At 40.9% G+C, this 14,696-nt stretch overlaps 1 protein-coding gene across 10 annotated transcripts in view; it reads left to right on the top strand.

The window, feature by feature from the left end:
* Nucleotides 1-212: 212 nt before the first annotated feature.
* The window catches only part of DZANK1 (double zinc ribbon and ankyrin repeat domains 1), a 62,523-nt gene continuing 48,039 nt past the window's right edge, over nt 213-14,696 (top strand). For 5 of the 10 annotated variants that reach the window (XM_044263518.1, XM_044263514.1, XM_044263516.1 and 2 more), the window contains exons 1-3: nt 1,288-2,264; nt 3,018-3,134; nt 7,266-7,419. In XM_044263518.1, coding sequence (XP_044119453.1) covers nt 3,026-3,134; nt 7,266-7,419 — 263 coding nt within the window. In that variant the 5' untranslated portion in view covers nt 1,288-2,264; nt 3,018-3,025. Of the gene's footprint in view, nt 310-341; nt 635-824; nt 859-1,287; nt 2,265-3,017; nt 3,135-7,265; nt 7,420-14,696 lie in introns of those variants that run through there. The other 5 variants (XM_044263512.1, XM_044263511.1, XM_044263510.1 and 2 more) reach the window with 5 other exon arrangements.

Here is a 14,696-nt window from a genome sequence, read left to right as displayed (position 1 = left end):
CCTCACCTGCCCGCGCCGCTACATCTTGTTTTTCTGAATGTTAATACCTGTCAGAAGAACGAGCCTGGTTCCCTCACTGTGAGTTAGGACGCCATCTCCGAGCACTGTCCAATGTCAGTGAAGGCATATTCTCAGAGGCCTGCAGTGAAGGCTTAGGAAAGGCGCTCGAGGCAGGGGCCTAGCGGCAGGGGCGGAGCTGGTTGCTAGGAAGTCCGTGTCCGCCAATCACCTGCTCGGCTCTCGTGGGCCGGCCCCGATTCCCAGCGTCTGTGGAAACCCAGGAGGCGGCCTTGGAGAGGGCAAGAGGAGGTGAGAGGTGGGCTTCCTGACTGGGGACCGTGGCGGTATCTCGGGGCCCCAGTCCAGGTCCCGGTGGCTAGAGGAGGAGGGGGGAGGCGGAGAAAGGGCTCCCTCACTCCAGCTGAAAGGAAGCGGGCGCCCTTATTTGCCCCTGATGGACAGGGACAGGGACCGGAAGGGGTTCCGGATCCGGGAGGCGAGGGGGTGGTATTGATGGAAAGAGTTGAGGGGTTAAGGGTGCCATAGATCTCAGACTGCCATGTGGACCTAGCATGTCGGTCTACGTCTTGATCCTCTTCGCCTGGGGCCCACTGGCCGCCCTAGCCTCCCAAAGGTAGCTCCTAATTGCAGCGGGTATGACTACCCGATTTTTTTGGATTAATTTTTCAGCTATTTTAATTTTTTTATATATGTAAAGAGTTTATTTATTTATTTGACAGACAGAGATCACAAGTAGTCGGAGAGGCGGGCAGAGAGAGAGTGAAGCAGGCTCCCTGCTGCAGAGAGCCCGATATGGGGCTCGATTCCAGGACCTTGAGATCATGACCTGAGCCGAAGGTAGAGGCTTAACCCGCTCAGCCACCCAGGAGCCCCTCGGCTATTTTAATTTTAACTACCTCTTACTTAAATGGAAAAATGAGGAACAGCACCTCCTCCTTCCCTCTCTCCCCCTTCCCGGAGTCCAGCCATCCTTCTGTAGAGGCTATTACTCTAAAATCAGTATCTGCAATTTAAATTCTTAGCCTCTGATCTGGAACTATCCAACCAGGCATTGAAGTCACTTCTTAAATTTAGTTATCCGATTTTAGGGAATGTAGTCTGGGACAAAATTCAAACCAGAATTTCTTCAGAGCAACATTATTTTTTAAAGATTTTATTTATTTATTTGACTGAGAGAGAGACACACACAGAAAGAAGGGGAATACAAGAAGGGGGAGTGGGAGAGGGAGAAGCAGGCCTTCTGCTGAGCAGGGAGACTGAGGCAGGGCTCTATCCCAGGATCTGGGATCATGATTTGAGCCCAAGGCAGACGCTTAATGACTGAGCCAACCAGGCACTCCCAGAGCAGCATTTAGAATTGAACAGACCAAAACGAAAAAGAAACTAGTAATAATCTAAATACCCAACCACAAAATGATAAATAAGATTATGTAAGCATGTGGAAAATAGTAAATAAAAGAGGGAGGGTGCAAGAAGTACACTATAAAAACAGGATGAACATATAGATTATAACTGAGTGAAAATTATGAATCCATAACCACTGAAATTTGAAAAAGCCACACAAAAATGTAAATGGTTGTTGTATTAAGGTTAGGGTTGTTCCCTCCCCATATCCTTTATGCATTAAGAATTATACTCCATCCCACCGAAAAAGATCAGTAAGGCCTCCCTACTTGTACTTGATTATTTATAAATACAAGAGATGGAGTGGGAGTCTTTTTGTTTGTTGCTCACTGTTTATATCTGTGCCAACTTTCTTTCAGCTGAAGCCTGGTACTCTGCCATCCTTCTAAAATTTCTTTGCAGCTTTCTAATGCAAGAACCACTTCGCAACAACAGCAGGGCCTTGGACCTAGAGCTTTCCCAAAGGAGTTGGCTCTAAATGAACATTTCATGCCACATACAGAGTTACTTCTGTTCCTCTTGGGTGATGACTTACCCTGAAGTCAAGAGAGGTGGCATGTTGACAAAAGGCAAGAAAGGGTGATAATGATTTCGGGGAAGCTCAGATCGGATCAGTAGTGATGGTCTCTGTTCTGATAGATAGTAGTCTCCCCTTATCTGCAGTTTTGCTTTCCATGGTTACTCTTACCTGCAGTCAACTGGGGCCTAGAAGCAGATGATCCTCTTTCTGATGGCAGAAGGTCAGTGGTAGCCTAATATCACATCACAGTGTCTAGGTCATTCACCTCACTTCATCTCATCACGGAAGCATTTTGTCATCTCACATCATCACAAGAAGGGTGAGTACAGTACAATATTTTGAGAGAGACCGCATTCACAAAAATTTAATTACAGAATGCTATTTTAATTGTTCTATTTTATTATTGTTGTTACTCTCTTACTGTGCCTAATTTATGAATTAAACTTTACCATAGGTGTATATGTATAGGAAAAAACAGTATATATATGGTTTGGTAATATCTGTCGTTTCAAGCCTCCATTGGGGGTCTTGAACATTTCTCCTGTGGAAATGGGGGAGGGGACTGTTGTATTCATCTAATTTGTTCATTTAAAATAATTTTATTTCCCCATCCCATTCTTTCATTCTGTTTTCTTAGAAGTGAGGTAAGTATTTAGATAATCAAAATCCCACATAAACCCTCAACAGCAGAAATACAGCTGAAACAATAATTATTTGAATTAAAAATTAAATAATGTTTTTGATGACATTCTCTTTAGTTTTTTACTAGTTTTGCTGTATTTAAACAAACCACGTACTTCTCTTTAACTTTTGTGTTAAAAAAGATGCCTATTGGGGCGCCTGGGTGGCTCAGTGGGTTAAGCCGCTGCCTTCGGCTCAGGTCGTGATCTCAGGGTCCTGAGATCGAGGCCCGCATCGGGCTCTCTGTTCAGCAGGGAGCCTGCTTCCTCCTCTCTCTGCCTGCCTCTCTGCCTGCTTGTGATCTCTCTCTGTCAAATAAATAAATAAAATCTTAAAAAAAAAAAAAAGATGCCTATTGGAATTTATTTTCCTTTACTTTTTTTAATGTAAGGAGGGAAGATGACTGCAGGCTCAGTGTGTGTCCCTCAGATCATACCATTGCGAGTGCCTCCCCCCGGAAGAGCCAACCATGAAATTGATAACAATACACTTTTGGAAATGAAATCTGGTAAGAATCAAATGTTCCTGAAAGCATGTAAAATAACTGCCATACTCTTTTTAGGTTCCTTGGGTTGTTAATTTATCACTTTGCCTGCTTTCTACAATTAGGACATTGGGAATTTTGTAAAAGTTCCAAAATTTGAAACAGTGTGGTACTTGGTGGTTTATAGAGTGGCATATTTTTAGATGAAAGCAGTTGGCTTTGACCATTTCATTTGTATTAGTAGATAATTGCAGCAATGCCTTGATTCACATTAGCCAAGGTAAAATGTCCTGGTTCTTGCCAGGACTTTCCCAGGATTCTCATTATTTTGCTGGGATAGTAATTTGACCTACTAACACAGGCTTTCCAGTCAGACGTGCTGGGGATTAAATCCTGCTTTGGACAATTTCTAATGATACATTACTTAGCCTTTCTGAGTCTCAGTTTTCTCATTGTTAGTGAGAATAATGTCTGTCATTTGGAGCCACTGTGAGGATAAAATGAACTTGACACGTTATGTGAGGTACACAGCATCTGGCACATAGTAATGCCAAAATAAATCTTAACTATTATTACAGAAAGAAAGCGGTGAATATATTTCCTGGTAATAACAGGAATTTATATATACATATACACACATATATACATATATGTACACACATATACACACATATATATCTATATATACACACATATGTATATAATTAACATGAGAAGAGAAAGCTTTTTTAAAAAGATTTTATATATTTATTTGGCAGACAGAGATCACAAGTAGGCAGAGAGGCAGGCAGAGAGAGAAGAAGGGAAGCAGGCTCCCTGATGATCAGAGAGTCCAGTGTGGGGCTTGATCCCAGGACCCTCGAATCATTACCTGAACCAAAGACAGAGGCTTTAACCCACTGAGCCACGCAGGCGCCCTGAGAAAGCTTTTTTTTTTTTCCTTAATCTCTGTGCCCCTAGTGGGGATTAAACCCATGACCCTGAGATCAAAAGTCACATATTCTATTGACTGACCAAGCTGGGTGCCTCAGGAAAGTTTTATAGATAAAACATATGAACAAATACTTGTTTAAAAAGGCTTTGAAATTCCAATTATATATTTTGATAGTTAATGTGTAAAATCTGTTTATCTGTATTTCTGGTGACCCTTGTGCTTCCTAGACAAATTCTAACTAAGAATATAATATACTATATCTCCATTTATCTTAAAAGCTAGTATTATTTTTAAAAAATTCTCAAACCAGGGGCACCTGGGTAGTTCAGCCAGTTGGGTGTCTGCTTTCACTCAAGCTGGTCATGATCCCTGAGTCCTGGGATTGAGCCCTGCATCGGGCTCCTTCCTCATCAGGGAACCTGCTTTTCCCTCCCCCTCTGCCTGCAGCTCCCCTTGCTTGTGCTTTCTCTCTGTCAAATAAATAAATAAAATCTTTTTTTTTTTTAAAGATTTTATTTATTTATTTGAGAGAGAGAGACAGTGAGAGAGAGCACGAGCGAGGAGAAGGTCAGAGGGCGAAGCAGACTCCCCATGGAGCTGGGAGCCTGATGCGGGACTCTATCCCGGGACTCCAGGATCACGCCCTGAGCCGAAGGCAGTCGTCCAACCAACTGAGCCACCCAGGCGTCCCAAATAAATAAAATCTTTAAAAAGAATTCTCTAATCTGGGGCATGTGGGTGGCTCAGTGGGTTAAGCCTCTGCCTTCAGCTCGGGTCATGATCTCAGGGTCCTGGGATCGAGCCCTGCATTGAGCTCTCTGCTCAGCAGGGGGCCTGCTTCCCTCTCTCTCTGCCTACCTAGTTGTGATCTCTCTATCAAATGAATAAATAAAATCTTAAAAACAATTCTCAAATCAGAATACAAATTTTAATAAATGTGTCCATAACTCTTGGGAGAAGGTGGGTTATTACTGACAAATGATGAAACGAATGATAGAGTATCTAAATTCCCTAATATTTAAAATGTTTACTAAATAATGAGGTTCCGGGCACCTGGTTGGCTCAGTAGATTGAGTGTCTAACTTGGCTTAGGTCATGATCTCTGGTTTCCTGGGATAGAGCCCAGTGTAGGGCCCGTGTTCAGTGAGAAGTCTGCTGCTCCTCTCCCTCTGCCCGTCCCTCCACTCATGTGTGCACCCATTCTCTCTCAAATAAATAAATAAAACCTTCTAAATAAATAAACAGATAAATAAGTAGGTTCTACAATTCAATAACAAGAAGAATAGTAACCCGATAGAAAAGTAGGCAAAAGATATGAAAGGACATTTTATAGAAAAGGAAATATAAATGTCTTATCAACATAGGGAAATATATGCCTGGCCCTCTGTTTACCTACTTGCAGAGCAGACCTTATCCCCTGCTTTATTTACTCCATGGTATTTAGTCGCCACTTGATATCACACATATACCTGTTTGTTTTGTTTCCTGTTTGTATGTCCTGCGTAAAATAGAGGCTCCCTGAGAGCTGGGTCTTTGGTCACTGGCATATTCCCCAGTGCCTAGAACAGTATCTGGCACAGAATAGGTACTTAATTAATATTTGTTGTCTGACTGAATGAATCTTACTCAAAAATGTAAGAAATGTGAGTTAAAACTATCAGGTTTTTTTGTTGTTGTTGTTTTTTGTTTTTACACCTAGGAGATGGCAAAAATAGGAGAAGAATTAATAAAACATTATAGGGGTGAGTATGGGTGGACAGGCACTTTCATGAGTTGCTGGTAATAGTGTAAATTGTTTCAGTGTCCGTGAAGGGAAGTTTGACCCTATAAGCTAAAATTACAAATGCATGTATCTTTTGACTGAGCAATACTAGTTCTACATATTTTGCAGGTATTAAAAGAACTTTATGCAAAGATATTCGTTGTAGTGCTTCTGATGGCAAAAGAAAAAAAGAAGAAAGATAAAGAAAAAGAGCCTAAATATTCATCTGTAGGGGATTGGTTAAATATTGGTTCCTTTATCTAAGGACAGAACCCAATACAGACATAACAAAGAGTGAGGACACCCTGTATAGCTGTATAGTAGAGTAGCCAAGGTAATACTGTTCAATGAAAAAAGATGTGTGTGGAACAGGATATGTTATGTCACCATTTGTATTAAAAGAGGGGAAAATAAGAATATAACATGCGTGTATGGGTATAAAATATTTTTGGAACGATACTCAAGACACCACTGATTGCCTTTGGCCATCTGATTGATGTCAGGGGTGGGAGAGGGTTTTAATTATAAATTCTTTTTTGACTTTTTTTAAAAAATTGAGATATAATTAATGTATAACTTTATGTAAGTTTCATATGTACAGTGTAATGATTTGTTATTTATATGTATTGCAAAGTCATTCCCACAATTAATGTAGTTGCTGTCTATCACCAATAGTTAGGTTTTTTTCTTTTGATGAGAACTTTTAAGATCTCCTCTCTTAGCAAACTTTCCTGACCTTCTGAACCTTGAATTGTATGAGTTTATTACCTTTAAAATTTTTCCAAGAAGTATGGGAATTATTTACAAGGTTCACATAAAATATAATAAAAAGATTTCTTTTTTAAAAATCTTTTTTTTAAGATTTTATTTATTTGACAGAAGTCACAAATAGGCAGAGAGGCAGGCGGAGAGGGGGGAAGGAGGCTCCCTGCTGAGCAGAGAGCCCGATGTGGGGCTCAATCCTAGGACCCCGAGACCATGACCTGAGCTGAAGGCAGAGGCTTAACCCACTGAGCCACCCAGGTGCCCCTAGCTTTTGCTTTCTAAAGGGGTATTGTAGTCTTAAAACTGAGCCCTGCTCTTTTTGCATCAGTGCCGTATTGGAGTGGCACAATAGCACAGTGGTTCAAGAGCATGGGCTCTGTATCCATAGCCAAAGTGAAACCACAACTGTACTGTTAACCAAGCAACATCCTTAACCTCTCTGGGACTCAGTTTCCTCATCTACACTGTGGGTATAAAATGGGACCTGTCAAATAGGGTTGTACACATGCGGGGAGCTAATTCATATAAGACACAGTGCCTGGCACGGAGTAAGAACTCACTTATTGCTACTTACTGTTATTCATTCCTATGATATATTAAAAAAACCTCATTGATTAACTGACCGACAAACATTATTCATCAGAGACTGTGCTACTTTAGTGTTAATTACAGTTACCTGCTTTGGGTCTTTCAGACACGCCAGATGTTATCATATATTATACCCTGGATGGCAGCAAACCTGAATTTCTAAAGAGAATTGGTTATGGTGAAAATAATACATATAAGTACACGAAGCCTATCACTCTGCCTGATGGAAAAATACAAGTTAAAGCTGTTGCAGTCTCTAAGTAAGTTAAGAGCATGGTGATGAAAATAATTGGTAATACAATGACATTATGTTTTGATTTTATTTATTTCTTCCTGTGAGAACAAGTGCAGTATTAGAAGGGCATTCAAGGCAAAGTTATTTTAATTTCAACATATATCTATAACTTCAGGGTTTTGTTGTCTTTTACTAAGTTATATGGTAAAGTGCAGAAATCACAAGAGTACAGCTTGATGAGGTCCTATGTATATACTGTTTTTCTTTTGAATTCCTCATTGGAGCTTTGCGCAGTGGCAGTATGATATATGGCCATAAGCCTCATAGCCAATGAGGTTTATCTGAGGTGCGATTATTGCTAATTGAATTCCACATTGGGATTTTGGGAAGGAAGAGCCTTTTCAGGGCTTGGGACCTTTGAAGTGATTCATCTGGCTGTGAAGAAAATACTGTTTTTAGGGACGCCTGGGTGGCTCAGTTGGTTGGACGACTGCCTTCGGCTCAGGGCGTGATCCTGGAGTCCCGGGATCGAGTCCCACATCAGGCTCCCAGCTCCATGGGCAGTCTGCTTCGCTCTCTGACCTTCTCCTCGCTCATGCTCTCTCTCACTGTCTCTCTCTCTCAAATAAATAAATAAAATCTTTAAAAAAAAAAAAAGAAAATACTGTTTTTAGTAGATGGTCCTTTTATTCCATAGGACATGACCTTCAATCACTACCATCATTCTCTGTTATGTTTTGTTTTCACTTAATCGACCTTTATAGCTGCTGTCATTTTAATTTGTTGGACATTAGCTCCTTTATTTGTTTCTTTGTCCTTTCTTTTTAAATATTTTTTTGAAGATTTTATTTATTTATTTGACAGAGAGAGACATAGCCTCAGAGACTCTTTTTTAAAAAATTATTTTTTTAAAATTATTTTCAGTTAGCCAGCAGAGAGGTTTTTTTTTAATTAAAAAATATTTTTTCTTTTTAGAGTTTTGAAATATAGAGACACCACTCAGTTTGAAAACTGTGTGTTGTGGAGAAAAAGACTCAAGTACTTTGCACGTCTGTGCGTCCGAGATAGAGGAATTATTCCACACAGCAAGACAGGTTTAGCCACATTTTTGGAACACTTTTAAGCCCCAAACCAAAACCTGACTTTGAGCAGACACTTGGTGAAAAAAAAAAAGGTGGGCGGGGGCGCAGTGTCTCTCCAGGCTCCCCCTGGTGGCTGAGGTACTGCATAGCTTTTGAGGAGAATTAGAAATTCTTTTTTTTTTTTTTTTTAAATTAACATATAATGTATTATTAGCCCCAGGGGTACATGTCTGTGAATCGCCAGGTTTACAAACTTCACAGCACTCACCATAGCACATACCTTCCCCAATATCCAAAGCCCCACTTCCCTCTCCCTACCCCCTACCACTGGCAACCCTCAGTTTGTTTTGTGAGATTAAGATGCAGATGACAGCTTTGGCATCTGAAAGTCGTAAAAAATAAAAATAAAAATAAAACAAACAAAAATGCTAATACACATTATCATTCTTTATTAAAGACTAGAAAAAATCAGCTTTCACTTGTCAAACCACTTCTGTCGAAACAATCATCTCAGTTATGAAAAATAAAATACTTTGTGCCTAATGCTGTAAGGCAGGCCTTTTTATAATTTACAGGTAGTAATAAAATGAAGTAATAATTACTAACTATGTAATTCGTAGGAGTTAACAGAGCTTTCAAAAACATCTAAAATAAGGTCACTCTTTATGCCTCTCACCATCTTGCTCTGTACCCACTTAGTGTCTGTTCCAAAAGCACTCAGTAGTTCAGGTATGCTCAGGTCAGGGAAAGTATTTATGTAAAAATTTTTTTCTGTCTTCAAGACAGAAAGATTTGTGCTTGTATGCATTTAAATGAATTCAAATTTCAATTTAAGTGAATTTAAATGCAGTAAATTTTTTAGGTACTTACAGTAATTAATTTCTTAATGAGGAGAAAAGGCTTTGAAATGGGAGTGTTAACAATTAAAGGCCACTTGTATTTTAAGAGGAAAAATATGGTCATGAAATTTTGAATGATTTGGGGAAATTTTTATTTTTTTTATTTTTTTAAAGATTTTATTTATTAATTTGACAGAGAGAAATCACAAGTAGACAGAGAGGCAGGCAGAGAGAGAGAGAGGGAAGCAGGCTCCCTGCCGAGCAGAGAGCCCGATGCGGGACTCGATCCCAGGACCCTGAGATCATGACCCGAGCCGAAGGCAGCGGCTTAACCCAGGCGCCCCTTGGGGAAATATTTATGATTCAAGTGAAAACAAGTTAGGATATATGAGTGCACTAAGTGTTTTGACATTGTTTAATAATGTGTCGGCAGGGGCACCTGGGTTGCTCAGTCCGTTAAGCATCTGCCTTAGGCTCAGGTCACGATCCCATGGTCCTGGGATCTAGCTCTGTTGGGCTCCTTGCTGCTCAGGGAGCCTGCTTCTCCCTCTCCCTCTGCCTGCCGCTCCCCCTGCTTGTGCTTTCCCACTCTCTCCCACTTTGTTAAATAAATTTTTTTTTAAAGATTCTTCAAAATGTGTCAGGAGAGAACTGAAGAAGGGCACTACCAGAGGCATCCAGGAGGGAGTGAGTGGTGGGCAAAGAGAGCTCATTGCACGGAGCCAGCTGTCTCCTTCCCTGAGCCAGATGGCCAGGGACATTGTGGATGTCTTTGTTTCAAAGGGGTCAGATTGAGGGGCAGCCCCTCAGTCTCTTTCTGCCCCAGCTCAGTTTGGAAAAGGTACTGACATGTAATTCTTCTCTACTGTAAGCTTTCCTTTTTAAAAAAAATTTTTTAAATTTAAATTTAATTAATTAACATATAATGTATTATTAGTTTCAGAGGTAGAGTTCAGTGATTCATCAGTCCTGTATAATACCCAGTGCTCATTTCATCACATGCCCTCCATAATGCCCATCACACAGTTACCCTGTCCCCCATCCCCCTCCCCTCCAGCAACAATCTGTTTCCTATGATTAAGAATCTCTTATGGTTTATCTCTTTATCTGATTTTTGTTTGGTTCTCATGATTAAATGATTTGGAAACAAAACAACAAACAGGCCCAACTTTAGCATTTCATTGCCTCTGGTGATTCAGTCAGGGTTTGGGTTGTTTGTGTTGATAATTTTTATAGTTTGCAAAATTTAACAGTGAGCTCTGCTTTTGTAATAAAAGAATCTCTGAAATTATCATGTAACCAGTGCTTCTCAACCTTGGCTGCTGAATCAGTTGGCTATTGCTATATAACCAATCACCCTGACATTTAGTGTCTTAAAAGTTTGAACAATCATTCATTTGTTCATTATTCTGTGGGTCGGCATTTTGGTATACATTCGGCTGGGCACTTGTTCTCTTAGTTTTTCCTGAGGTCCCTGACCTGGCTACATTTTTTTTTGGTCACCTTGAGCTGGAGAGTCTAAGAAAGCTTGAGTCACTTTTCTGGTGGTTGGTGCTGGTGGTTGGCTGAGCCTTGGGTCTCAGCTGGGTCACCTGAGCTTTTTCATTCATTTCCAAAAGCTGTAAGAGAAAGGGCAAGCCTGGATACGCAGGTGTTTTTTCTAGTCTCTGCTCGTGTCATAATTGTTAATGTTTCACTGGCCAAAGCAAGTCACTTGGCAACCCCCAAGGTCAATGTGTGAGGGGATTCTGCAAGGGCACAAGGGCATCAGGGGGTGCAGATAGAAGACATAATGCCTCAGGGACTGTGATTGTAACATTCTACCACACGTCCCTATCAGAATTACCCAGGGAGCTTTGCAGAATCTCCATGCCCAGGTCATGTACACTCCAGACCAACTAAATAACAATGTCTTGGAATGGGACCCAGGCATCAGTATTTTTTTAAAGATTTTATTTATTTATTTAACACACAGAGAGAAAGATCACAAGTAGGCAGAGCAGCAGGCAGAGAGAGAGGGAGAAACAGGCTCCCCGCTGAGCAGAGAGCACAATGCGGGGCTTGATCCCAGGACCCTAAGATCATGACCTGAGCCACCCATATTTCCTGATAATTCCAATATGCAAACAAGGGTGGCAACTGACACATTAATGGGGAAAAAAAGATGTTTCCATTTAAAGAGATTTGGCCAATACCACTTTTTGGGAAATATATTTTTATTAAAATATGATACCCTAGAATGAAAGAAAAGGAATAAGGACACTCTCATGTGCGCTTTCATGGGTCCAAATATATGTACATGACTTTTCACATCAGAGCATGGTCAGTAAAGAACACAGATGAACAGGAGGGGCGGGAAACTTGGGAACATTTCAGCAAGTGGGAGTGGGTGTTGGGTTGTTTTGTTTTATCTTGTTTTGTTTAAGTAGGCTCCACACCCAGCATGGAGCCCAGTGCGGGGCTTGAACTCACAATCCTGAGGTCAAGACTTGAGCTGAGATTAAGAATCAGACGCTTAACCAAATGAGACACCCAGGCACTCTGGGTGTTGGGTTTTGATGGTCCATATTGATGGTCCAGTCAGGGTCTGTAAACTTTCCAACATTTGTCTTGTTTCTTTAAAAGCCGCCTTTCTGGGGCACCTGGGTGGCTCAGTCGTTGGGCATCTGCCTTTGGCTTGGGTCATGATCCCAGAATCCTGGAATCGAGCCCCACATCGGGCTCCCCGCTCAGCGGGAAGCCTGCTTTCTCTCTCCTAGTCCCCCTGATTGTGTTCCCTCTCTCACTGTGTCTCTCTCTGTCATATAATAAATAAAATCTTTAAAAAAAAAAAAGCCACTTTCTGTTCAGGAACTTCCTCTCTTTGATATCATCATTTTGGCAATGAACTTGTGTGGTTCTCCCTTCTTTGTCAATTACCTTATATGGTGGTCAAGATAAATTGCGCTGGGCTGAGGTAAAAGCTGTCTCAAAAAAAGAAACAAAAAAACTGTCTCAAACCGAAGGTAGATATTTGGGGGAGTCAGAGTCCCCTGAGAACAATCATTTTCTTTCATGGGGAACTTTCCAGTTTTACAACAATGGTTAATAAAGTAAACTGGCAGGTTAGCAGGGCATCTCAGGGGCATCCATCTGCAGCCATATATAACGTATGGAGGAAAGATGCAGATGCCATCTCCAAAAGCAGCAACAAAGGCAAGAAGAGCACTGCTTTGAGAGGGGTAATTTGGAGTGTAGAGCAGAGGATGGAGTTTGCTGGCCTTCAGATCTGGACTTTAATCCCAGTTCTCTTGCTCCTCTTTGAATAAGAGGAACTTACTAACTGGAATAAGTTTTGATTCTCAGTTGTCTCATTCGTTAAATGAGGTTAATAAAACTGAGTTGGTAGCCATTGTGACAATCAGAGGTAATACACTTCAGATACACTTGGCATTGCACATGTAATAGCTGTTATTATTATGTCTGTTGTTACTCACATTCCTAACAAAGGGGCTAACAGGTTGTTGTTGTGTGACAACTCAAAGGGCATGCCTTGTATTTGAAAAACCAATGCCTGCCTGAGTGAGTAGGTTCTACTCAATCCCTTCATGTTCCTAAACCAAAGGTTCTCAGTTGGGCATAATTTTGTTCCAAAGGGGACATTTGGTCTTGCCTGGAAACATTTTTGGTTGTCACATCTGGAAGTGGGAGAGTGCTAGTAGCATCTGCTGGGTGGAGGTCAAGGATGTTGCTAAACTTCTTATGCCCTGGACAGCTCCCACAGCAAACTATTATCTAGCCTAATATTCTGGTAATTCTCAGTAGATTGAGAAGCCTGGACAAGTTGCAGAATTCTTACAGATCCAGCTTCTTAACTCTTACAATCATCCAATTAATTCTACTATTTTATGGAGAGGATAGTAATCTTATGGGGATAGAGGTACACATATTTTTTTTATGTCAAATGCACCTTATTATTGCTATTCCTAAAGATACATATTTAAGACCTCTGATATCAATCCTAGCAAAATTTCTGTGTATTTAAATGATATTTGGGCAGAGTATGATTTCTAGCTCCAACCCCAAACTTAAACCTTTTTTGATATCACAGTCAGGAAATCCTTCTACTTAGTTGGCAGTTGAAGCTAGTTTCTGGGCTCCTCATGGAGGGAACAAGTCCATGGGTGAGGGCCCTTGCTTTGTCCCCGTGGAAGGGACCAGCTATGGTTGGGGAGATGACCTGTACCTTCCAGGAATAGAGCAAGTGGATGGGAGTCAGGCTTCTGCTCAGTGTGATGGTGGGACTAGAAGCGCACATTTCAGGGAGCCCCATCATTATCCACGATTTGAAGGATCCCTGGATGGAGATATTTGTGGTGTCCAGGAAGTGTGCTAGCAAGGAAGACAGCTGTATCTTGGATGGCAGACCTGGGACCAAAGATGAACATTTAGATGGATGTTGAGGTGAATGAGTTAAATAAGCATATCATCTAAAAGATGCTTTGTGGGGCGCCTGGGTGGCTCAGTGGGTTAAGCTGCTGCCTTCGGCTCAGGTCATGATCTCAGGGTCCTGGGATCGAGTCCCGCGTCGGGCTCTCTGCTTGGCAGGGAGCCTGCTTCCTCATCTCTCTCTCTCTGCCTGCCTCTCTGCCTACTTGTGATCTCTCTCTGTCAAATAAATAAATAAAATCTTAAAAAAAAAAATAAAAGATGCTTTGTATCTGCAGCCAGATATCTGTAACTGTAAAACTGAACAAAACAAAGGAAAGCAAAAAACGTGTGCTTCCCCAAAGGTTAGCCACCTGTAAATCACTCCAGTGAACATGCAGTTTTTAAATATTGTTACACACTGATAGATAGTGCCATTGAGATGAATTGTGTATTTCTGATCATTTTTTTTCTCCTAGGAATGTAGCTTGAAACTTCTTTATTGCTTAATGTTAAATATTTCTCTGTTTTGTAATTGATGTTTATGCATTTATAAATATTTACTTGATCAAAGAATCTAATGCATTTTGGGGTACTTTTTTACTTAAAGCTTCAAAAAAATTTTTTTTAAAGATTTTATTTATTTATTAGACAAAGAGAGAAATCACAAGCAGGCAGAGAGGCAGGCAGAGAGAGAGAAGGGGGAAGCAGGCTCCCTGCTGAGCAGAGAGCCCGATGCGGGATTCGATCCCAGGACTCTGAGATCATGACCTGAGCCGAAGGCAGCGGCTTAGCCCACTGAGCCACCCAGGCGCCCCAAGCTTCAAAATTTTTAAGAAACATTAAAAAACTGGCAAATAAGAGATCTAAGAAATTGCAAACAAAAGGCTAATGAAACATGAAATGTATCAGAGACCAATATGAAAATCAGCAAGAGTAAAGCAGACAGAGAACACAAAAGAAAGAAGAGAATG

Source organism: Neovison vison, chromosome 8 (assembly GCF_020171115.1).
Source record: "Neovison vison isolate M4711 chromosome 8, ASM_NN_V1, whole genome shotgun sequence".
NCBI lineage: Eukaryota > Metazoa > Chordata > Mammalia > Carnivora > Mustelidae > Neogale > Neogale vison.
The sequence above is the reverse complement of the archived record's forward strand: the minus strand, read 5'-3'. Positions and strand labels throughout refer to the sequence as shown.